This window comes from Dama dama, chromosome 24, assembly GCF_033118175.1.
Source record: "Dama dama isolate Ldn47 chromosome 24, ASM3311817v1, whole genome shotgun sequence".
Taxonomy (NCBI): Eukaryota; Metazoa; Chordata; class Mammalia; order Artiodactyla; family Cervidae; genus Dama; species Dama dama.
The window spans coordinates 56,682,844-56,706,931 of record NC_083704.1 but is presented as its reverse complement, the minus strand read 5'-3'; the positions used below and the strand labels follow the sequence as shown (position 1 = coordinate 56,706,931).

The following is a 24,088-nucleotide window of genomic DNA, read 5'->3' as shown; positions in this document are numbered from 1 at the left end:
TAATCAACAAAACATAAAATAACAGGTGTTGGCAAGGACGTGGGGAAACTGAAATCCTTAAGCACTGCCGTTGGGAATGTAATATGATGTGGCTGCTATGGAAAACACAGCGGTTCCTCAAAAAATTAAACACAGAATTACTGTAGGATCCCCAAATTCTACTGGGTATAAATGCAAAAGAACTGAAAACAGGGACCCAAATAGATATTTGTATACCCACTACATACTTACAACAGCTAAAACCTAGAAGCAATCCAACTGCCCGCTAATAGAGCCTGACATAAGCTACAACATGGATGAACCCTGACAACATTATGCTCAATGAATAAGCCACTGACAATAGAGACAAGTACCAGATGATTCTACTTATATGATACCTAGAATAGTCAAGAAACAGAAAGAATGGTGGTTGTCAGGAGCTGGGGAGACAGGAGAAAGAGACTTATTGTTTAATGGGCACATATTTCCATTTGGGATGATGAAAAAGTGCTGGAATTAGTGGTATAGTTATATAATATTGTGACTGTCCTTAATGACACTGATTTGTACACTTCAAATGGTAAATTTGGTGTTTATGATATTATACACAATTTTTTTTTTAAGTAAAGGCGAAAAAATAGGTTCATATTTCCAGCCTATTGAGAGAATCCCTCTTAAAAGCCGAGTTTCTGACTTCCCTGGTGGCTCAGTGGTAAAGAATCTGCCTGCCAGTGCCAAAGACATGGGTTTGAGCTCTGATCCGGGAAGATCCCACACACATGCGGAGCAACTTAAGCCTGGGTACAACTATTGCGCCTGTATCCCAGAGCTCCACAACATGAGAAGCCCCGTGCACCACAAGTAGAGTAGCTCCCGCTCGCTGTAGCTAGAGATAACCCTGCTCAGCAACAAAGACCCAGCACAGCCAAAAATAAATATATACTTTTTAAAAAGGCCAGTTTTCTGATAGCCTGGGCCTCCTTCCCATTGTAAGGGACACTGAGGATGCTGTTTTATTCTTTTTATTCTGCCCTCAAACCCAATTCCAATCATCTGGGCCCTAAATCCAAGCCAACAGCTCCGGTCGACTAGCTACTGTCTATAAGGTTGAGGTCGTGAGCATCCCTGGGCCATGCAGTTTGCAGAGATGACTGTCTGACAGGGAGGAAAAGCTGCCAATAAAAACAGAAGGCAATTCTGCTGGCTTTCACTCTCTATTACTTCCCCTTCCTCTTTTCTAGCAGGACATCAGAGAGCCACGCAGAAAAGTAACAAACCAAACAGACCTGCCTGCCTTTTATTTTTCAGTTGGAAAATGGCCTCCCTGTTTTCCCCCAATCCTTTGCAGGTCTAGATATTTAACATCCTTTGTATTTTGCACACTTGAGGACAAAGTTTTTGCCCATCCAAACACAGCAGAATGAACAACGTTCATCCTCTGTACTCCAGTCTCCAGGGCTCTTGCATATAGATAATCTAACAGAGTGTCCTGTTAGATCGCAAAATAACCCAGTGAAAACGAACGTTTGGGGGTTGTCATCCTCCACTGGAGGCATGAAGAAACCCAGGCTCACGGAGATGAAGCAATTTGTCCCACATCCCACAACCCCAAGTGACAGGTCCAGGGTTCGCACAGAAGCAGTGAGTCTCAGAGTTCTCCTTCCCCTCGATTACTTCCGAAAGATGAACAGAGTAGAAACAGTATCAGGCCATTTTGGTGTCAAACAAGACCAAGGAAAAACGCTTCCAAGTCTGGTAACCAGTAGGACTAGAAGGTCCAGCCCCAAAGAAGAGCTTGGTAAACAACTAAGCGACCGCCTCTTTCCCCAATCCAATCTAGAAATGGATCTTTCTTGTTGGGTTTCTGTACTCAAGGCTTTCAGCTGGGCGCCCAGAGTACAGTCCGTACTGCCGTTCTCTGAGCGCTCTGGCACACAGGCCGGATGGTCATGGGAAAACGGAAGATTCAGCGTGCTCAGACGCGAACAAACCACGCCTAAATCAACGACCACGCGAAACTCGGAGTGGCCCTGGAGATCCAAACGAAAAACCCAGGAGCCAAAGGGCCTGCGGAGTGACGACCACTGCCCTACCCGTCGCTACGCATGCGCGACAGCGCCAGCGCCGGACTGCAACAGTTGCAGCAGAGCCACACTCACTGGGCGGGCACAGACGCAGTGCGCATGCTCCTACAGCGCGCATGCGTGACCTCGGTGTTGCCTTTTCCCAGCAGGCCCCTGCCCTCTCGTCGCAATGGCGGATCTAAACGTTGGCTACCTCAGCCACGGCCTTCACAGGGTATTCCTCACCTTGCGTCCCGTTTTCTCCCGTAGGGCCTTCAGCCGTTCCTTTCGCCGCAACGCCTCTTCCTCTAATCGGCCCACACCGGCCGCAGTCGCCGCCATCTTGCCCACAGACACCCCTCCCCCCCGCCCCCAACCTTCTCTCGCCCCTCAGCGCGCAGGCCCAAGGTGTAGATGAGCCTCTCACAGCCAATCCAAGGACGAGAATGGGAAAGCAGGAAGACCTGAAAGCCAACCAATGGACCCGCCTTCTTCCTCCCTCGCGCCTCTCCGAACTCTTCGGGGTCGGCAAAGAAGGCTCCAAGTCTCGATTCGTCCAATGCCAACTAGGAAAAAAGCGGCAAGGGCAGCCAGACCTGAGTGAAGGAGGATAGAGCGCATCGATCTCTCTGGTTTTTACCTAGGCGCCACTTTGCAATTCGCTGACCCATCCTTCTCTGAGTAAACTCCGGGAGTTGGTGATGGACAGGGAGGCCTGGCGTGCTGCAGTCCATGGGGTCGCAAAGAGTCGGACACGACTGAGCGACTGAACTGAACTGACCCATCTTTGTCCACTTCTGATTCTTCAAGGCTCGAATGCCTTCAGGAAGCCTTCCCTGACTCTCTCTATTCCGACCCCAGATTAAGTGATCTGCCTTTCCTTTCCTCTTAAGATACCAGTGGCTTCCTTGATGCACTTGTTCATGGGCCAGTGGGCCCATCTCTGGCCGCTCTCAGCTCAGACAGAGCCTGAGCAGAGCAGGGCTTGGCTGAATGACCATTTTCTTCTGGGTTCAAGGATGCTCCCCTCCCACCTCGAGCTCCCTCATGGGGTGGCAGAGTACCCAGAGCCAGACTACCTAACCTAAAGAAGAGCAAACCCCACCTTGGGCCCAGGGGCCCCCAAGAGACCATCCTGAGTTTAATTCCTGAGAACTAAGCTGACAGTTGTTGTGGCCTTGGCCAATAGGTGCACGCTCTGCAGCTGGAGCTGCCACGGTATCCTTTCCCAAGTTAATTAGCATGCCTGACAACGGACAACAGACAGACCTCTTTGGCTGAAGTCAGTATCTTCTGATAGCCTATCCAGGTTCCCAGAGCCACACTTCCTCCCACCTCCTGAGGAGAGAAGGCTGTACCCTCCTACCCGTCCCCCCAACTCAACACACACCCCCTGGTGACTTGTCTCAACAAGGCTGTTCCCTGCTTGCGGCCTCCCTTCCCAGTCTGACACAGGTGGACACCCACTCCTTCCTTCCCAGTTCCCAACCGAGATCTCCAGGGCCACACCCCTATTTAGCCTGTCCCCACAAATGACCCTCTTGACCTCTGTAACCTGGGCCTTTTGGTGCCCTCTCCCTTGCATTGTGTGGGGTGCCGTTCCAGGTATCCAGGTGATACACAATAGGAAGGTAGTCAGTGTTCAGGAAATGTCAGAAGTAGGATGGATGGGGCAGGAAAAAAGACCAGAGTGGAGGAGATGCCCATGAAGCCATGAGGACAGAATAAGATGGGTATGGAGACAGAGTCTGTCTCCTCTTGGCCACCCAGGGTCTAGTGGGCTCCAGACTAGTCAATTCCTCCAATTGATGGTAACTCTCTGGGTCCTGCAACCCCACCCCCACCCCCAATAGAGGACCTTACCCTTGGCCAACAACAAGGGCCCTCCTCACTTCTCAGGGGGCTGGGGGTGGGGGAAGTAGGGAAAGAAAGAGGCCCAGGGGTGATGGTGGCACTGGTTCTGAAAACTGTTTGGCATTCTGTCCCTGTTCATGCTGCCCAAATGGTCCTCATTTGGCCCATCTGGGCTTCAGTTTCTCTGCCTGTAAAACAGAGGCATGAGGCACCCATTAGCCTTTATCCTCTTGAAGTTAAAGAAAACAAAAGATGTGAGCCAAGTGCTGAACCCTGGAGTGGAGGCTGCCTGCACCTGGAGCATCTAGGAAGGCTTCCTGAAGGAGGGGATCCAGGCGAGGTGAAGACTACTGCTAAACAGCTGGAGGAAACTGCTCGCCCAGAGCTATTTGAGTTTTGTCCTACTGTTTTCTTATCCCCTCGCCCCACTCCACACTCCGGTCACACTATCCTGCTCCACTAACAATAGGTTAAAAAAAAAGGTGGCACTTCAATCTCTGCATAAAGCACTTAGACCAGCACCTGGCCCGTGGTAAGTTCTACAAGTGGTCGTCACGGTTATTGTCCTCACAACTTGTTGAAGGACACTGCCCATCTACACGCGGCCCGCAGTCCCTCCCCCCAAGCCCGCGAGCCTGTCCCTTGCACGAATGGTGGCCGTTCCAGCCAGGCGGGCTGCGTCTCGGTCCGGTCTAGACCTGGGGCAAGTCTAGAATCCCAGATCCCGACCCGAGTCCGGAAGGCTCAGATTGGCCCCACCCTTGGCACTGGTAGGGCGCGGATTGGGGGAGGGGGGCGGGGCCGCTGGGCGCCCTCCGGGCCGCCCTGACCTCAGGCTCCTCCTCCCGCTGGGCTCCCCGCCCTCTGCTCGGTCCCGGGAGGGGCGGGGCGGCGGTGGCAGCCGCCGAAGTGCAGGAAGCCGGGCGGCGGCCGACCGGGAGGAGGAGGAGCGCGGCGGGGGCCAGTACTACTTCCCCCAGTAGTACCGCGCCGCTCCGCCCTGGAGTGACGCCCTCCGCCCATGGGCCTGGCCGAGGGCAACCGGCGGGCGGCGCGGAGGAGGAGGCGGTGGCGGCAGGTGGCGTGCAGTAGCGCCGGAGCCCGATCGGGCCATGGCCGCCTCGGAGCGGCTCTACGAGTTGTGGCTGCTCTACTACGCGCAGGTGAGCCCGCTCCGCCCCGCGCCCGCCGGGCCCCCAGCTCCGCGCGCCCGGCGCCTGCTGCACCTGCCCCCGGCGCAACCTGGGCCGCGTATCTGCGCGCGAGCGAGGGTTGCTCCGGTTGCGCACGCACGTGTGCGCCCCCGGCCCGCCGGCGCCTCGGGCGCTTACACCTGGGGGTCGGTCCTTTCGGGCGCGCGCCACACTGGAGCCTCTTGGGTGCGGACTGGGTAGCATCGGTTGTGCAGGAGGAGAGGGGCCTGGACCAAGCCAGCCTTTACCTCTTTTACAGATGGGGAAACTGAGGCCCCGGCGGGGGCGGGAAAGAGACTGGCCGGGTTGGGAGGCTTACTTTGCATTTGGGCTTGCTCCTCCTGACGGCTGCGCCCAGTTGGGTAGTCTTGGTCGACGGGTCTGAGTGGGCTGGGTGGGAGGTCCCTACTTCGGTCTTGGGCAACTCATCAGATCCGCTGCAGCGAACTGACCGTGGTGAGTTCCTGACCCCAGGCGGCCCCACCCCAACCCCGGGCGGGGAGGAGGGTGTGGGTTACCGGGGGGTCCAGCCCAAAGGAAAGATTCTCTCTGGATGCTGAGGGTGGAGACAGGGAATGCAGACAAGCTGGGAGGGATGTTTGAAAGGGATGGAGGGATACCATTTTCTCCTGAGATTCTTGTCCTGCCTCATTGACTACCTTAAGTGGCCTCAAGGTGATGGGAGCAACCCAGGTGTCCCCCAAACTGTATCGAACACATAGGGCCCCACTTTCCTTCTGTATCCACAGCAGGGAGAGAACCCAGGGCAACACCCCTCTGCCCTTCACCCAGCACCAACCTTCCTCCCTGCACCTGCCTGGCATCACACTCCTGGCTCAGGCACACCTTGAGCACAATGGACTATTGTGTGCTCCTGATCTGGGCACTGGGGGGAAGTTCATGCTCATATCAGCTGGCCCTGTGAGAAGAGGCTAGCCCACTGTCTCTCGGGACTGCAGGCTAGGTCTGGGGCCCCAGGGACCAGGAATCCAGGCCATAAAGGCTGTAGCTTCTTGAGCCCGCTCGGGTGGTGAGAAATCCAGGCATCTGGCAGGAGGCAGTGAATGGAGTAGAGTCCATCTTTCGTGTGATTCAGGGCATGCATGCTGTTTACACCCTGAGCTTCTGTTTCCATATCTGTAAATTTGGCACAGTCCTGGCCTGGAGTGGCCTAGACTCTGCAGAGGGGTAGCCAGTATGACTGGGGTAGCCAGTATGACTGGTCCAGGCCAGAGAAGCTTCCTGCTTCCCTGCTTCATTGGATCCCGTTCCCCCAGCTTCTCTGTCTCTGTCTCCAAAGACTGGTCCTTGTGATGGAGAAAGCTTCAGGAGGAGACTTGCACTGGTCCTTATGCTTCTCATTGCCTTCGTGGTTGTGGGCAGGTTCTTGGTCTTCACTTCCTTCAGTTGTGACCAGGTGAAGGGGGGCTTGGACAAGGTGATGTGTCTGAGGGATGTTAATTGTGCTTCTGGTTGTTCCTGTGGTCACGGGCGGGTTCTTGGTCATGAGTTTCTTCCCCTGTGATCAGGTGAAGGGCTTGAACGAGGTGATGAGTCTGAGGGCTGCTAATGGTGGGTGTTCGGGCAGGGCAGCATGCTGCTGGGGGAGGGTGTCTTGGTTTCCCAGAACTGTACCTCCAACACGGGTGCCTCCTGCTGCCCCTTCTAGCTGAGCTCTGCAAGCAGTCAGTCCCTCACAGGTGTTCAGCGTTCACCTGTGCTGAGTCCCTTCTCCCCCTCCCACTCCTCACCTCACTGGGGAGGTGTGGGGTACAGGCTAGCTGGTTGTAGCCTTGGAAGCCTGGGCAGGCAGGGGACAGCCTGAGGCCAGGCAAACAAATCCAGGATATGAGTGTGAACCCCAGAGCCGGGAGGGGCCAGGTTTCCTGGGGAGAGGAAGCTCCAGCCGGCCTCCCAGCTCGGCCTTCCTGCCGGCTTGGTCCTGCTCCTGCTCCCGGAACACGGTCTCCACCCTCTGCACTGAGCTCCCAGGGAGTGGTTGGAGTGGTTGGTGGCTGTCCGCGTCAGAGCCCCGCCAGGACCTATTGTGTGTGTGCTCAGGGGAGGGGAAGATAGGTATGGGGTTGAACTGATAGAGGCTATTAAGAAACCCTGAGTTGGCCAGCCACCCAGCCAGTAGGTCCCCCAATACTTTCACCCCTCCCTTCAGCAGTGAGAGCTGACATCAGCTGGCAAACCTGTTTCCCCAGTTGTGGGTTTGGGCCCGCCCAGGGAGCACCCCCGTTCCTGCCCTTCCTTTCCCCTCACAGACCCCAGATTCAGCCCCACTCACCCCATACCTCTGGGGGCCACGAGTGGGTGAGGGGGCTGTGGGTGGCTACTGAAGGAGGACCAGAGTGCGCCCTAAACATCACTCGGCCTGAGCCTCCCAGGGCCTTAGTGGGGAAACCAAGGCAGGGTTGTACCAAGGTTGGCCAGCAGAGCTCCAGCCCAGCTTCCATCCTGCGTTCCTTTACCCAGGAAAGGTCTAGTCCCGTGGGCAGGAAAACTCAGGTGGGTCTGCACCCTGTTTCCTCTGCCTGGAGCCCTCGCCCTCCGGTCTGAGGAGGCCTTCTTCCCCTGTCCGCGCCCCGACCCTGACCAAGCTGGACCTCAGCCCAGGCATGTCCTCGTGTGCACCCTCGTTGTGCTTGCTACTCCACGGTTTCACCTCACATTTAGTAGGTGCTCCCGGGGTATTAGCTGAATAGCTGGATGGAGGCGTTAGGCCCCAGAGCAGTGACTGGTCAGAGATGTGGTGCCAGTGGACAGAGTTTGGGCCTTGAGAGCTGAGGGCGCAGGACAGGGAGGATCAGGCACATGGCTGTGGGAACTGTGAGAGGCCGGATGTCAGGAGTGAGGGGGTGGCAGCACACCCCGAGGACCCCCCAGCAGGGCTTCCCCGCTGAGGGCCTAGGAGGCGGGCGCAAGGAGAAGGGACTGGGGACAGCGCCCAAAGACCAGCAATTGGTATGTAAAGGTGATGCCAAGTGTGCAGATGGGCGGCCTCCTTGCAGCTGGAGCAGTGGTGTTGCTCAGTAGCCTCCAGTGAAAGGGAGCACTGGGGTGCGTGAGAGCTGAGGGGCACTCGGGGACCCAAAGGTAGGGACAGATGTTGAGGGTGCAGGTGCGGAGCCCAGGCTGAACTTCATTTATGTCATTGAGGACATGGGGCTCCAGGGAGGTCAGGTGAGAACTCCAGCTGACCTTGCTTTGCCCACCCCTCCTGGTCCCTCACCCTGACCAATGAGCTCTACTGCATCATGGAAACCTAGTCAGGCCCTCTGGGACCTTAACTGGGCCATATTTCTTCTTGTGCCTCAGTTTACCCTCTTGAGATGAAGAAAAGGACCTCCTTGCTGCTTGGCTGCACCAACCCCCTTCCATACCTCATAGGGGCAACCAGGGTTTCCTCCCCCCTGCCTTCATTACTGAGGCAACTGAAGAGGGAGAGACTGAGGTGATGGGGAGAGTAGCACAGAGCCCAGAGTTGGGGGAGGGGGTGGTAATCACTGGAGTTGTTATGGCAACTGGGGAGCTGATGTGGAAGTGTGGGGTCCCCATGGAAACAGGTCGGTTACTATGGGGACCCTGAAAGGAAATTCTTGGTTTCCATAGAGATAGGACAAGGGGAAGGTTAAGCCCTAAGGGGTGTTACGGAGACCAGAAGGTCCATGCCTTCTCCTTACCCCTCCCCAGGTAAGGAGAGTGGCTGGCTCAGCCACCTAGGCCCTTGGACCACTAGTCTCACTTGCCTTGGCCCTGGAGAAGTCCCTGTCTTCCCGTTTCAATCCTTGGCCTGAAGTCCTCAGAGTCTGACCTCCAGTCTTCCTGGTGTAGCCCAAAGCCACCTTCAGCTTGACAGTGCCACCCCCCTCCTGATGCTGACTGGAAAGACGCCCAGGCCTGAAAGAGGTCATCCTGATTGGGCTCCATCCCACCTTATCCCATTTCTGTTTGCCTGTTCCAGGAGAAGGGGTGCTGACTGGGAGGAGTCACCACTATGGAGCCTCAGTCTTCTCTCCCTACCCTGCTCCTCACACTAACCCAGGGTCCACCATGATCCTCCCATTTCGCTAGCCTGGACAACCCAACTGGGGAGTAGCCCTTGGGACCTTTGCTCAGCCAGTGAACCAAGGTCTGCCACTCATCTGTCACTCATGGAGGTGGGTGGGGAGAAGAGAGTGATGCCATAGAATGCCAAGGGCTTGGAAAGGCAGAGCCCCCTCACCTTACCATGTGCTGGTGGGTGTGGTCGGGAGCCTTTACCTGTTAAACAAAGCAATGATTTTTAAAGAGGCAGCTGAAACAGAGAGATTAATGTTTTTGTTTTTTTGTTTTTTAGATTTTTGTTTGTATTGGAATATAGTTGAGTTACAATATGTGTTAGTTTCAGGTGTGTAGCAAAGTCATTTAATTACACATGTATATATGTCTATTCTTTTTCAGATTCTTTTCTCATATAGGTTATTTTAGAGTACTGAGTAAAGTTCCCTGTGCTATACAGTACTCTTTTATAATTACCTATTATATATAAGTGTGTATGTATATATATGTGTGTGTGTGTGTGTGTGTGTGTGTATGTTAATCCCAACCTTCTAATTTATCCTTCACCTCTACCTTTCCCCTTTGGTAACCGTAAGTTTGTTTTCTCAATCTGTGAGTCTGTTTCTGCTTTGTAAATAAGTTCATCCGTATCATTTTTTTAAAAATTAGATTCCACATATGAGTGATATCACATAATATGTCTTTTTGTCTGACTTCTTTTAGTATGACAATCTCTAGATCCATTCATGTTGCTGTAAATAGCATTATTTTGTTCCTTTTTATTGCTGCATAATATTCCATTGTATATATGTACCACATCTTCTTTATTCTTTCCTCTGTTGATGGACATTTAGGTTGCTTTCCTATCTTGGCTATGGTAAATAGTGGTGCAGTGAACACTGAGATGCATGTATTTTTTTCAAAGAATGGTTTTTTTCCCAGATACGTGCCCAGGAGTGGGATTGCTGGGCCATGTGATTGCTCTATTTTTAGTTTTTTAAGGAACCTCCCCAATGTTCTCCACTGTGGCTGTACCAGTTTGCATTCCCACCAACAGTGTAGGAGGGTTCCCTTTTGAGAGATTACTGTTAAGTGAGCTACCAAGTGTAAGAGTCGGGACTGGACTCCAGAACGCATGCACTTACCCACATTCAGTGTGGGGACCCCGACCTCTGAAATTCCAGACAGAGCTGCATCTTGCGGGAGGTGCTGACTCTGATAGGGAACGTTCAGGCAGAGGAAACACGGAGAGCCAAACACATGCAGACCTTTGGGGGTGGGGACAGTGAGTAATATCCAGTGGGGCATGCAGTGAATGTGGCACATGAGGCTGGAGGTGAGGGGGGCGCCACACCAGCGGGGCTTCAGTCGGAGGAGGCGGCAGTGGACATAACCCTGAGCCTGTGGTGGGGCGGCTGGCCGGCTGCCCCGACAGTGGTGTAACTGACGTGCACTGGGGGTGCTGGGTGCTGTTTAAGGAACTTTTGTGTTTGATGGTGATGGGGGATTTGGGGCAAAGTCTGGGCCCTGGGACACAGAGTAAGCCGGGGCAGCTGTCAGGCTTGGGGTAGGGCAGGTGGGTCTCAGGCAGGGTAGGGCAGGTGGGTCTCAGGCAGGTGGGTCTCAGGCAGGTGGGTCTCAGGCATTTAGTGGTCCCTGTCCCCCGCCAGACAGCGCCGCCCACCCATCCTCCGCTTACCTCAGAGTTGTGAGGAAGTGGTTGTTCCCTGCCCATTCAGGGCCTCACCAGCCCTTGGGAGCTCCCCTCCCTTGGCACCGAGTGTCCTCAAGGCTGGTGGGGCATAGATTGGGGTCCCTACAGGGGTGACACTGAGAACCGCCCCCTTCCCCCCCAGGAAACTGGCCTCCCCACACCCACAGTTTTCTCCCTGCTGCAGGGCCCAGGGCAGAGTTGTGGCTGCTCCTGACCTTCCTGACGGGAGGGGCAGGGTTGGGACCCTGGGCCAGGCAGGTGGGGTGGGGAGTGGGCTGGCCTGCCCATGTTCCTGTTCAGAGCTGGGGCGGGAAGGAGGAGCCGGGGAAGTGGAGCGTTGAGAGGAGTGTGGGAGCCCAGGCAGCACAGCCGCCTCTTTCAGGCTCTGGACCCTTCTGCACGTGGCACTGCCTCCATGCACAAGGCCCCTGCTCTGCTCAGCCTCTCAATCCCCAGCACTGCAGCCTCAAGTCATAGGGCCCAGGTCAGAGCCAGGCTGAGGCCTCTGGGGGAGAAGAGATGAGACCCACAGAGTCAAGACAGGCAGTTGCCCCTTCCCCTGCCGAGAACTGTGCTTCAGAGACCCCTCCAGTACCCACTGAGGCTGCTGCCTGCATTGCCTCAGCCCTGAACCCAGTCCAGCCTGGACCTGCTGGAAGTCTGCAAGACCGGACAGGCAGAGGATATGGTTCTAGGGACAGGAAGCAGTAGGTGTGCAGAGAGTTTGAGGGGGCCCATCTGGGTCTGGGAGGGCCGATCGAGTGATGGGCATGAAGAGGGTGGAGGATTCCTGCTTAAGTACCACAAGCGCAAGTCACAGACGGCAGCGGGGCTTGGGCAGGGAGCAGGGGCCTGCACAGGAGAGTGTGCATCACAGATATGAAAGCCAGACAAGCTGGAGAAGCAGGCCCTGGTTGGACTAGGGACCCAGGATGCCTGGCTTAGCAACTGAGCCTTTATCTTTGGTCCAGGGAGAGAGGACATGATCATATGTGGCTTACAGGTGCTCATCAGAGCTACAGTGGGCAAAAAAGACTCATGTTTTGGGTGGGAGAGACGGTGGCTTGACTAGGGGTGGTTTAGGAGTAGAAGGGAGGGTGGTGTTGGGACAGTTCTGCAGATAGACAGGGATCTGTGGGATCACCAAGGCAGAGTTTTGAGTTGTGTGGTCAGCTGGGCTCACTGACTCTAGCCACCATGAGTGGGCCTGGCCTAGAACATGGGTCTGGCTTTTAGTATCCTCAGAGGTACAGTTTGCAGCTGTGGTGGTGCATGAGGCATCCCCTCAGGGGCCCCCCGTTTTGCCCATCTGCTGTGGGAAGAGTTCAGAAGAAATTGTCATAAGAGCCCTGGCTGGCTCTGGTGTTTTCAGGGCTGGGCATGCTGGTGTCCTTGCTGGTCTGTGGAGAGGAGAGGTATGGAATGGACAGAGGTAGGTGAGCAGGGAGGTGGCCAGCAGCGAGGTCACCAAAGAGAACTGACCAGCAGAGAGTCCTGGTGGTGTGCACCCGGGTGGCCGCACCCTCTCTCTGAACTGCCTGGGCCTCAGCTCTGTGACAAAATGTATGAGAGGGTTCAACCACGGGGTGGAGGGCTGCTCTGCTGCAGTTTCTGGGGGGGCCTGGCCCAGTCTGCTGGGGTCAGGCCCTCTTCCCTGGGGCCCGTTCAGTCCTGGCCCTGTGGTCTGAGGCCCACAAGTGGCCAAAAAATGAGCTGTCCATGCAAAGATAGTTGTGGAGGTCCTGGAGTTGAGGTCTTGGCAGCCGGAAAACAGTCTCCGGGTGTTGCCTATGATGGGTCCCTGGCCCTTAAAGTTTCTCCACTTTAGTCCCAGTCCCTCCCTTCTGCCGCTGGGAAAGAAAGTTGCCTTCTGGGTCCTCCTGTTAGATGGGAGCTCCAGATGACGCCCCCACCCCCACCCCAACCCCCCCCCCCCCAAGGAGGGAAGGTGGAGGGATGAAAGGAGGAGCTTAGTTCCAGGCCACCACCCACTCTATGCCCTGGGAGGAGCTTAGAGGTCAGGGCTGTCTGGGGCTTACCTGTGTCCCTCGAGCAAAGAGACCGGCAGGGCCAATGGGGAGCCAAGACAAGACTTGGCCTAAGGGCAGGGCAAAGGTCTGGATGAATCCTCCAGCATCATTTCCTGGGCCAGAGGCCTCAGACCCTGCTCAGGGAGCTGTGGGTGCCCTGAATGAAGGGCACTACTGTAGTAGGGACCACAGCCTGTCCCTAGATAGGCTGGACTTCACGCCTATACAACTAGTTTCTGTCCACAAACTCTACCCAGGGCAGTTTGACCCCTGCCCCTTTGTGCTGCAGGCCCCACCCCCGGCGCTAGACTGGGTCCTTCGCAGCTTCTCTTGCTGGGCCCTGGGTGCCCCAGGCCCCCCCACATCCCTGCGGTCGGCCGGGAGGAAGCGGCCCCCTTCCCCCACCGTGACTCTGCGCTTCCTGCCCCAGGGGCCAGGGTGGGAGGGGACGTTTCCCGTTCACACCAAAGTTTCCCTGGCTGGTGGCGCCCAGACGCGGACTCAGCCGCTGTCCCTCTTGCCCATGGAACCAGCTCAGGGGCCCGGGGTCCAGGTAACCAGCCAGAGCGGATGGAGGTTCCTGGGGTGAGGTCAGGCATTGTGCCTGTACATGTGGGTGGGTGTTTGTGCATGGCTCTGCCTGGTTGATGGTGCACATGCATCTTGAGATGTACAGTCCAGGAAGGTTTCCTGGAGGTGGTGCCTGCGAAGCTGGGAGAAAGTAGCAGGCGAGAGCCCAGCCCATAGCTTTGGGTTCAGGGAGGCAAGTGGGTTGGAGACCTGTAGCCCCAGCACCCTTGTGGGCCACAGCCACACTCTAGACATGTACACACTTAAGCTCCTCCCCTGCTGGTGTCAGGCTTGCCTGGGTCCCCAAGAGTTTAGGAAGTGGCAGCAGAGACTGGGAGGCCAAGAAGTGCAGACGGGGGTGCCTGGGAGAATGGTCAGTATGTAGGGCAGTCCTCTGATGCTGACCTTCCACTTCCTGTCTTCCCCCCTTTCTCTCCCCGCCGCACCTCCCCTCCCGCTCTGCCTGCAATTTCTCTCCACCCCCATTCACTCGCCGCCTCTATCCACTGTGCCCCTCCTGCACCCCACTTTGCAGAAGGACCTTGGCTACCTGCAGCAGTGGCTGAAGGCCTTTGTGGGTGCCTTCGAGAAGAGCATCTCACTCTCCTCTCTGGAGCCACGCAGGTGAGACAAGCTCCTCAGAGGACGGGAGGCTGAGGGCTTCTTGGCGCCCAGTGACCCCTCCCCCGTCCCCCCCACCCGCAGGCCAGAGGAGGCGGGTGCCGAGGTGCCTCTGCTCCCTCTGGATGCGCTGCACGTGCTGGCCGAGCAGCTGGATGCCGGGGACCTGGAACAAGCCCTGCTGCTGCTCAAGCTCTTCGTCATCCTCTGCAGGTGGGTCCCTGTTGTCTTCTCCACGGTGGGAGGGCGTGGAGCTGGGGCCCGGGGTGGCAGCTGGCATATCACTGGGACCTCTCCCATCACTCACCCATCAGGAACCCCGAGAACGTAGAGGCGGGCTGGGGCCGGGTGCTGGTGCCCCGGGTGCTGGCGCTGCTGACCCAATTGGTGGCCGAGGTGAGGTGGCCTCTACCCCGGGGGGTGGTAGGTGGTAGCCACGGCCCAGCTAACGCCCCTCCACCCTCTCCATCTGCCTACAGCTGAAAGGACTCGCACCACCGCAGGAGGACCGCGGGCGCCAGCTGGAGAATGTAGCCCTGCATGCCCTGCTCCTCTGTGAGGGCCTCTTCGACCCATACCAGACCTGGCGGCGCCAGCACAGGGGGTGAGAGGCGGCCCATGGGCAGAGGACCCAGAGAAAGCCGGGGAGAGGATGGGGTGGCCCAGGTGCAGGGGTGGGAGGGGCCGGGGTGCAGGCCCCTGAGGGGGTGTGACCCAGGAGGAGTGAAGCGCTGGCCTCACCTTGGCCCCTACCCCATCCCCGCCTCCCCAGGGAAGTCATCAGCGCCAAGGAGAAGAGCAAATACAAGTTCCCTCCAGCTGCTTTGCCCTCTGAATTCAGCGCCTTTTTCCGAGGTCAGGCCCCACCCCCACCCCACTCGGTCCACCTGGCCCTGCCCTCAGACCCGAGCCCCTTTCTGTGGTTCCCCAAGCGCACAAGCAGTAAGGACCCACTTATTGCGGCTGCACGTGGGGCTGGGAGGAGGAATGTTAATGGGCCTCTGTAGGGAAATGGGAGTTCAGGGGCAGAGAGGAGAGGAAGGGCATGTCTGTACAAAATGAGTCATTTCTTTTCTGAGGTGGGGAATTGATTTGCCTCCCTGCTTCTCTCCTATCTCCTGGATCCCCCCAGTGACTTGTACCCTTCTGGTCTGGAATGTCAAACTGTCTGGTCCAGTCTTTTTGTCCCTGTAGCTCCACCCAGTCTCCTCACTTCCACATGACAGTCTCTACAGTAGGTATCCCCACTTCCTGCTGACCCGTCAGGCCATCTCTGGGCACCTGTTCTCCTTGGGCACCTTGTGCCCCTGGGTCTCCTCTCTCCTCTCATTGGAGGGAGACTGGCCAGGATTTCAGATGGGCCTAGGGCAGGGTCTTTCCTGGTGGCTCAGATGATAAAGTAATCCACCTGCAATGTGGGAGACCTGGGTTCGATCCCTGGGTCGGGAAGATCCCCCGGAGAAGGAAATGACAACCTATTTCAGTATTCTTGCCTGGAGAATCCCCTGGACAGAGGACCCTGGTGGGCTACAGTCCATGGGGTCGCAGAGAGTTGGACACGACTGAGCGACTAGCACTAAGCCACTACTAGGATAGGGCGCTGCACGGACAGGGGCAGGCCGGCTTGGGAAGGCGCTGGCGTATTGGGCTAGAAAATATCTCAGTGTTTCTGGGTTGCCCCAGGGAGCCACGGGCTTGAGTCTGGAGTGGGGGCAACACCTCCAAGAGGGGAGATGCCCCTGAGGAGTTCTCTGGCTCTGCCGGTCCACAGCCTAAGTACTCTTCTTGATACACACAGGATTTTGTTCCCTCTGCTGTAAATTCCTCTATGGTGGCCTGACACCCTCAGAATCCCATCCTGCTCCTCTTCACAGCCTCCCTTTCCAGCCCCACTTGCTCTCTGCTCTCCAGCCATGGTCCTGTCCCTGGGGAACCCTCCCACCCCATCCTGCTGGTCAAGGCAGCCCTGCGTGGCCCCAGGCCCACACACTCATGTGACCCAGAGCTGGTCCTTTCTGCTCTCTGGGTTTCAGTTCATGTCCTGGCATCCTGTCCAGCTTGGCTGGAGCAGGGCCAGGTGGGCCTCCCAGATATGACGCTGTGAAAGCCCCTAGAAGTCCCAGTGTGGGTGTGGGGGATGGTGTGTGGGGCATCTGTGTAGTAGACACTGCAGGGCCCTCAGAGCCGCTCACGGCAAGCTCCAACCGTCACAGCACAGAGGAACCAGGAGATTTGCATCTAAGAAACTAAACCCTAGGTTGCCGTGGGGAAATGTGTATGGGGGGCGCGCACCCTGGGGTCCTCACTTTCAGGATTAAGGATCCAGGGATCTGGCTAGGCTCTCGGGGCAGGGCCATGCCCCTTATGAGCTCCCCAAAGAAGGGCTGTGTCCTCCTGAGAACCCCTGGCACAGAGTCATGACATTTTAGAGACTCCCAGTGCAGAACCAGTCCTCTCTCTGAGATGTCATCTCCCAGCCTCTGTCCTGTGGCCCAGCCTCCCCCTGCCATCCCGGGCACCCACCTCTTGTATGACCCCTGGACTTATAGCCCTGCAAGCTTGCTGACCTTGTCTTGCCCCCTCCCCCATCCAGAGAGCCTGCAGGATGCAGACCGCTTGCCTTCTGTGGTCCTGCTGCGTCTCATCCACCTCTTCGGAGCTGTTCTCGCGGGAGGGAAGGTAGGCTGGAAGGAGCCTGTGGGCCAGGGAGTGGCTGTCTTGGGGTCTGTCTGCTGGGTGAACCCACTGCCCATCTCTGCCCACACCTGCAGGAGAACGGGCAGAAGGCTGTGAGTGCCGGCTCTGTGCAGGGCCTGCTGGGTGTGGTGCGGGGCTGGGGCCACAGGCCAGCCCAGGACCCCCGCCTGGTGCCGCTGGCCCTGGAGGTGCTGGTGGGTGTCGTACACGTCTTGCATGCCAGCCGCACACCCCCGCGGGGGCCAGAGCTCCGAGCCCTGCTGGAGGGCTACTTCCGCGTCCTTAATACTGACTGGCCAGCCGGGCCGAGCCTGGACCCTGAAGAGGCCCACGTCACCCTCCGGGTCAGCATGCTCGGTGTGTATGGCCTCTCAGGGAGGTGGCACTATCAGGGGAAGCCCCAAGTGGTGATGGAAAGGCCAGCCTGGGCAGCATGGGAGGAAGGTTTCAGGCTGACCAGAGGTGCTGCTGGCAAGAGGCTTGGCAGGGCTGACCTTTGACCCCTCCACAGACGCCATCCCCATGATGCTGGCGTGCGAGGACCGGCCAGTGCTGCAGGCCACCTTCCTCAGCAACAACTGCTTCGAACACCTGATTCGCCTCATCCAGAACAGCAAGGTGGGCGGGGCCCAGGCCGGGGTCAGGGGCCTGGAACCAGAGGCTGGGGGCACCACGTGTGGATGCTGAGCAAATGGGCTGGACGGGGCTGCAGCCTGGGGCTGGTGGGGTGGCTTGCTCTTCAGTGGGAGGGCCTGGGGTCAGGACACTCTGGACCCCATAGGAAGAGGGTGTCGTAGAAGGACGGGAGCTGCCCTGGCCCCTCATTTCCCTTCTCCCCAGTCCCAGGTGTCGGGCAGGAGGGAAGCCTCAGCTGTTTCGGATGCAATGTCTACTCCTGCCCACTCATCTGCCCCCGGCGCTGTCCCTCTGGGCAGGTGTGGGTGGCTCAGCTTCCTGCTCTGCCCTCCTGCTGGGGGGCACTTGGCCCGGGGCTCAGGGTGCATCCTTGCCTGTGGGGGGAGCCCTGGCAGCCGCCCCAGGTCCTGCTCTAACCCCACCCTTCCCCCATCTTTTCTCTCCTCTGCCCGTCCACCCTGTGCCCTTCCCCTTCCCCACAGCTGTACCTGCAGGCCCGGGCGCCCCCTGAGGGGGACAGTGACCTGGCTACCCGGTTACTGACTGAGCCCGATGTCCAGAAGGTACCACCATCAGGCTGACACCACCTCAGTCATGCACGTCCCTGGGCATGCACCCCCTGGGGCTCCCTCTTTGAGCCTTTCTGCAGTTTGCAGGGGGAGCAAGCAGATCTGTGTGAGGCCTGGTGGAGCCTAGCGATGCGGCTGGCTCCCCCACGCTCTCTCACCGGCCTTCCAGATCCCCAGCCCAGGGAGCCGTGCAGGAGGGATCCATGCCCTGCCTGCTGTTAGTCCTGGGAGCTGGGGTTTGGCTATGCTGAGCCAGAAGGAACCTTCGATACTCAACCACCCACCCCCATTGCACCCAAGTGGAAACAGGAGGCCAGATACTCAGGGATTTGGCTGTGGGCACTCACAGAGTGGGTCCCTCACATGGGGGGGGGGGGGGCCACTTCTTTGCTTGAATCCTTGTACTTGCCCTAAGCAGGTCCCTGGAAGTTCCCCATCCCCTCGTGACTCATGCCCTGCTCCCTGCTCACCTCACCTGGAGGGCTCCAGGAGGCTACAGGGTGTCGGCTGGGGGCTCTTAATGGGGTACCCTCTCTGTGGCTCAACACCGGGGCCCCCGTGTCCGGAGCCCCGCCCTGGCTCTGGTCTCATGCAGCAGCCCCGTGTGTCTGTTGCACTTGGCTGTTTTCTGAGAACCTGCAAGTCCATTCCTCTACAAAGCAGGCGAGGCTGGTGAGACCCCTGCTTTTTACAGTTGAGGAATCTGAAGTCTGGACAGGGAAAAAGATTGCCCGAGATCCCCTGGGGAGTCAGGCAGAGCTGGGGCCAAGGGCCCCATGGGGCTGAAACATAGTCTAGCACCTGCTGACGCACTGTCCAAGCCCTCCTGACCCCTCACCGCCTCGGCAGGGCAGGGTGAAGAAATCACATGCCTCGGGCTGTTGGGTCTGTCCAGGCTGAGCCTCTGTCCCCACCTGGATCTAGGGGAAAGGGGCAGGGTAGGACTTAAAAGGTCTCGAAGGTTCTTCTGGTTCTAACGTCCTGTGATTGATTGTCCCTAAATCCCCCGACTCCCTGTCAATCATCATGGGTGATGGGGCACTCTCCAGCCTGCCTGCATGTGTGTCTGGCTTGGGTGGGGATGGGTGGAGACCAAGGCCTGTGAACCCACCAGACAGTGGTGGGCAGAGGGCTGCGGCAAAAGTGTTCACTGGTGATCTTCCCAGCCTCGGCTTCTTCTGGCCTCTCTGTCAGAGTGGGTCTTGCCAAGCTGTTCAGAGGGGGCCTTAAGGTCAGGGTGAAGGTCACGGTAGTTTGGGCAAGGGTAGACACACTGGTGCCCATGTAAGGGTGCCACCCTCTCGGGGCCCCAAGCCCACTCAGCTACTGGCCTGGGGGCATCTCTTCCTGTCCCTGCACCCCTTTCACTGCAGGGTGCTGCCAGCTGCCACATCCTGGCACCTGCCTCTCCTGACTGCCCCTCCCCACCCCAAGGTACTGGACCAGGACACAGACGCCATTGCGGTCCACGTGGTCAGAGTGCTGACCTGCATCATGAGTGGCTCCCCCTCCGCCAAGGTGAGGCTGCTGTTGTCGCGCTGCAGTAGGGCCGTGGGGTGGAGTTAAATAGAATGGGTCTGGCTGATGTCTGTCAGAGCAAGTGAGCTGGGGAGGTGGCCATCCTGCCCTCTGGGGTGCAGATCAGCCCACGGGGCGGGTACAGTCATTAGTCCTGGGAGCTGGCTAGAGGGGAATGGATGCTTGTGGCCGACCACCATCTGCAGCCCTCCGAGGCAGAGCCGATCCCCCCCATCCCGCCATGGGTCCCCGCCCCTACTATCACTGTGACCCTGAGTCAGAGCTGGGCCAGGGAGCCCTGAACGGTGACGCCTCCTCTAAGGTTCCCTGGGTTGTGAGTGTGCCCTGGGGCCCACATCCATGCTCGCTCCTCTCCCACCCATCCACAGGAGGTGTTTAAGGAGCGCATTGGCTATCCTCACCTGCATGAGGTCCTGCGGAGCCACGGTCCCCCCACCCATCGGCTGTTGCAAGAGCTGCTCAACATGGTGAGGGCAGGGGCTGGGGGTCAGGGTCCCCGTGGGCAGCTAGCACAGAATGTGAGCTCTCCGCTTTGGGGGACCATACTGACTGTGGCCCATACACAGTGTGACCTGTGTCCTGATCCTGTGTGTCAGGGTCAGTGGGGTGAGGAGTCCTTGCTGCATGGGGTCAGAAGCTATTGCCTGTTAGCAAGTCCCAGGACGATGCAGGGAGTCCCACTGTTGGGAGGGTGGCCGCTTCCAGGCCAGTTGCCTGGGGGCTAGCCCATCCTCTCCCCCCCGCAGGCTGTGGAGGGTGACCACAGCATGTGTCCGCCACCGCCGATCCGCAATGAGCAGCCAGTGCTGGTGCTGATGAGGTGGCTGCCGACGCTGCCCACGGCCGAGCTGAGGCTCTTCCTAGCCCAGCGCCTCTGGTGGCTCTGTGACAGCTGCCCTGCCAGCCGTGCCACCTGTGTGCAGGCCGGTCTGGTGGGCTGTCTTCTGGAGACACTCAGCGAGGGGGTGGCCCTGGGGGCCCGCTGCCAGGAGCAGTTGTTGGCCCTGCTGCAGGCACTGGGCCACGTGTCGCTAAGGCCCTCGGAGCTGCGTCGCTTGCTTCGCCCACCACCAGGGCTGGACTCGGGGCCAGGCGGAGCAGAGGCTGGGCAGGCCCGCCATGCAGGTGCCATCATCCGCGCACTCTCTGGCATGGCCCGGCACCAGGGCCCAGCACGAGCCCTACGCTACTTTGACCTCACACCCAGCATGGCGGGCATCATGGTTCCCCCTGTGCAGCGCTGGCCAGGCCCTGGTTTCACCTTCCACGCCTGGCTCTGTCTGCACCCCATGGCTGGAGTGCCTTCCCCCGCCCCTACCCGGCCGCTCCAGCGGAAGCAGCTGTACAGGTAGGTGACGGCCAGGGTTCAGGGCATGCTGCCAGGGTGAGCGGGAGAACCAGCAGGCTTAACTGGCTGGGCCGGCCCTCAGCTTCTTCACCAGCAGTGGCTCGGGGTTTGAAGCCTTCTTCACGGCGGCTGGGACCCTGGTGGTAGCTGTGTGCACCCGGAAGGAATACTTGACCATGAGCTTGCCTGAAGTGTCCTTCGCCGACTCTGCCTGGGTGAGCCTCCATCCTCACATGGCCTGGGGAGGTGCAGGGAACACCAGGTCCTCACCTGATCTCGTGACTTCTCTTGTAGCACTGTGTGGCCATAGTCCATGTGCCCGGGCGCCGGCCCTTCAGCCAGAACCTGGTGCATGTCTACAAAGACGGCCATCTGGTCAAGACGGCACCCCTTCGCTGCCCTTCCCTTAGTGAGGTGTGCCAGGCGGGGTTTGGGGAGGTTTGGGTAGCTGGGGGACCTTGCACAGGGTGGCCCTGGAGCCCTTGTTTCCCTCCCCCACCCCACAGGCCTCAGCCTCTGGGGTCTGTGCAGCCTTGGGGGTCCCTGAGGACGGTGGAACCCCAGGCTGTAACATGACCTGACCAACCGCCCCCCAACCCTGGCCCCCACAGCCTTTCTCGTCCTGCTGTATCGGGTCTGCTGGGCACCGCACAACGACCACCACCACGGGGCTGCCTGCGCCACCGGGCCCTGCCGCCCTGGCTCACACACACCCCTCGCTCACCCGCTCCCAGTCAGTCCCGGCCACCGCAGGGCTTGGCTGGGGGTCCGGGCTGGTGGCCCCCCTGCAGGAGGGCAGCATCAGCTCCACCCTTGCCGGCACGCAGGACACTCGGTGGGGCAGCCCCACCTCCCTGGAGGGCGAGCTGGGGGCCGTGGCCATCTTCCATGAAGCCCTGCAGGCGGCCGCCCTGCGCGTCCTGTGCGCCCTGGGTATGCAGCGTGCCCCCCACGCCCCGCCCCAGCCCTACCCCTTGTCCCAGGACCCAAGAGGTTGGGTCTCATGAAGTGTCCAGGCGGAAAGTAGGGCTCCAGTGGGGAGTAGGTACCCCCAAGGGTCTGTCCTCTGATCAGGCTGAGGAGAGGCAGGCTCTGGGTGGGGTCTGGCTGGAAGCCCAGCCAGGTCTGAAGCCCCCTGCCCACCTCCAGGGCCCAATGAGACAGCACCCTTCAAGCCTGAGGGTGAACTGCATGAACTTGGCACCAAGCTGCTCCTCCATTACTCACCTCAGGTATGGGGGGCTGGGCAGTTGGGTCAGTCTCCCCCTGGCTCCCGCTCTCTATCTCCTGCCTGCCCCCACCCCCCACTGACCCTTGCTAACCCCTGTTCCCAGGCCTGTAAGAACAACATATGCCTGGACCTGTCCCCTGGCCATGGGCTGGATGGCCGCCTCACGGGCCACAGAGTGGAGACTTGGGACGTGAAGGTGTGTGCCCACATGGACAGTGTGCAGGAAGCGTGAGCATGGGCACTTGTGTGCAGGGTGGGCTGGGGAGTGGCTCTGTGCCCTGGGAGGTCCTGAGGAGACCCAGGATTCCAGGCTGGAGGGTCTGCTGGGGTGGAGGGGGCAGGCATGACGGGGTGCTGCCCTCACGGAGGCCCCTGCCCTCAGGATGTGGTGAACTGTGTGGGAGGCATGGGCGCCCTGCTGCCCCTGCTGGAGCGAGTGGCTGCACAACCCCAGGAAGCCGAGGCAGGTCCAGCAGAAACACATGACCTTGTGGGGCCCGAACTGACCTCTGGCCACAATGCCCAGGGCCTGCTTCTCCCACTGGGCAAGTCCTCAGGTAAAGTGTCCCTGGTGCCGGTGTTGGTGACAGAAGACCTTGGCCTGGCAGGGGGCTGCAGTGCTTGAGGTCTCACAGGCACTGGCAGGCCTTTGATGCACACCTGTCCCCTTCCTGGTGGCGGTAGAGGAGCGAATGGAGAGGAATGCAGTGGCTGCCTTTCTGCTGATGCTGCGGAACTTCCTGCAGGGCCACACCGTGAATCAGGAGGGCCTGGTGCACTGCCAGGGGCCCGCCATCATCGGGGCCCTCTTGCGCAAGGTGAGGCCTGCTGGGGCAGGCGGGGAGGGGACTCCCTCCTCTGACCGAGAGGGTGCTGGTTGGAGGGACCAAGCAGGGGTGCCTGATGCCATCAGTCAGGGAGGGCTTCCTGGGAGAGGTGGCATTTGAAAGGCGGGGCAGGGTTGGGCCGAGAGGGTCTGGAGAAGTACCAGCACAGGCTGGAGTAGGACGCCCGCACAGGAGGCTGGGAGCTTGTACTTCCGAGGGCAGGGAGCCACCAGAGGGCCTGGAGCAGGCAGGATGTTTGTGTGCATCTGCCTGTGCAGGGCAGGGTGGAACCTGGGAGGCCTGACAGCGGGTGGACAGGGCTGATGTCTCACCCCAGCTCCTCCCCCACCCAGGTCCCCAGCTGGGCCATGGACATGAATGTGCTCATGTCCGCCCAGCTGCTGATGGAGCAGGTGGCAGCCGAGGGCAGTGGGCCCCTCCTCTACCTGCTCTACCAGCATCTGCTCTTCAACTTTCACCTCTGGACCCTCAGCGACTTCGCTGTGCGCCTGGGTAGGTGTGCCGACTTGGGTGAGGGGATGCCACCAGCCAGGGTGGCGGTGGACGCTCTCAGAGGTTATAGCCCTGAAGCTGGTCTGAGGAGACGATGACCCTCCCCTGGTCGGGGTGCGGGTGGGGGGGGTCTGGCAGTGGCATGGCCCTGTCCTGGAGGATGGAAGGGACCCAGCTCAGCCTGGTGGCCTGAACCCTCTACTGATGCCCGCTCAGGCCACATCCAGTACGTGTCTAGCATAGTCCGTGAGCACAGACAGAAGCTGCGGAAAAAGTATGGGGTCCAGTTCATCCTTGATGTCCTGCGTGTCCACTACAGGTGAGGCTGGCGGGGGCAGATGGGCTGGGGTGCTGATGCTGCAGCCTCCGGACTTGGGGGCAGGTCTGTTCAGCTCCCCAGCTCACCTGCCGGTCTTCCATGTTCTCGCCTCCCTTGCATGCCCTGGTGGTTCCCCTGGCCCTGGTGACGTCACTGCTGGGACCTGCCCAGTCCGCAGCGCGAGCGCCCTCTAGCCGCCGACGACCTGCGCACAGTGCAGACGTCACTCCTGGGCCTGGCGCGGGAGTTTCTAGTGCGGAGCTCTACTGCTGATGACCTGCAGGTGGTGCTAAACTTTCTGGTGGCTGCAGGTGATGATGGCCAGGTAGGCTGGAGGT

The 24,088-nt window shown here is 59.0% G+C and overlaps 2 protein-coding genes across 7 annotated transcripts in view; one reads left to right on the top strand and one right to left on the bottom strand.

Annotated features, from left to right (window-relative positions):
* The window catches only part of CCDC12 (coiled-coil domain containing 12), a 38,968-nt gene extending 36,524 nt beyond the window's left edge, over positions 1-2,444 (bottom strand). The window contains exon 1 of the mRNA XM_061128773.1: positions 2,289-2,444. Within this exon, the coding sequence (XP_060984756.1) occupies positions 2,289-2,384 (96 nt within the window). The 5' untranslated portion in view covers positions 2,385-2,444. The remainder of the gene's footprint in view (positions 1-2,288) is intronic.
* Positions 2,445-4,814: 2,370 nt separating this feature from the next.
* Positions 4,815-24,088, top strand: part of NBEAL2 (neurobeachin like 2) — a 30,549-nt gene continuing 11,275 nt past the window's right edge. For 2 of the 6 annotated variants that reach the window (XR_009690389.1, XR_009690390.1), the window contains exons 1-23: positions 4,815-5,059; positions 13,986-14,074; positions 14,156-14,284; positions 14,386-14,467; positions 14,551-14,675; positions 14,844-14,926; positions 16,665-16,750; positions 16,843-17,125; positions 17,280-17,386; positions 17,887-17,967; positions 19,408-19,491; positions 19,881-19,979; positions 20,259-20,860; positions 20,943-21,075; positions 21,155-21,274; positions 21,472-21,793; positions 22,010-22,092; positions 22,195-22,287; positions 22,474-22,648; positions 22,776-22,909; positions 23,272-23,431; positions 23,648-23,750; positions 23,922-24,075. Coding sequence is in view for 4 of the 6 variants with exons in the window: in XM_061128765.1 (XP_060984748.1) it covers positions 5,009-5,059; positions 13,986-14,074; positions 14,156-14,284; positions 14,386-14,467; positions 14,551-14,675; positions 14,844-14,926; positions 16,665-16,750; positions 16,843-17,125; positions 17,280-17,386; positions 17,887-17,967; positions 19,408-19,491; positions 19,881-19,979; positions 20,259-20,860; positions 20,943-21,075; positions 21,155-21,274; positions 21,472-21,793; positions 22,010-22,092; positions 22,195-22,287; positions 22,474-22,648; positions 22,776-22,909; positions 23,272-23,431; positions 23,648-23,750; positions 23,922-24,075 (3,378 nt within the window). In the remaining 2 variants the exon portion in view is untranslated. Of the gene's footprint in view, positions 5,060-13,354; positions 13,434-13,985; positions 14,075-14,155; positions 14,285-14,385; positions 14,468-14,550; positions 14,676-14,843; positions 14,927-16,664; positions 16,751-16,842; positions 17,126-17,279; positions 17,387-17,886; positions 17,968-19,407; positions 19,492-19,880; positions 19,980-20,258; positions 20,861-20,942; positions 21,076-21,154; positions 21,275-21,471; positions 21,794-22,009; positions 22,093-22,194; positions 22,288-22,473; positions 22,649-22,775; positions 22,910-23,271; positions 23,432-23,647; positions 23,751-23,921; positions 24,076-24,088 lie in introns of those variants that run through there. The other 4 variants (XM_061128765.1, XM_061128766.1, XM_061128767.1 and 1 more) reach the window with 4 other exon arrangements.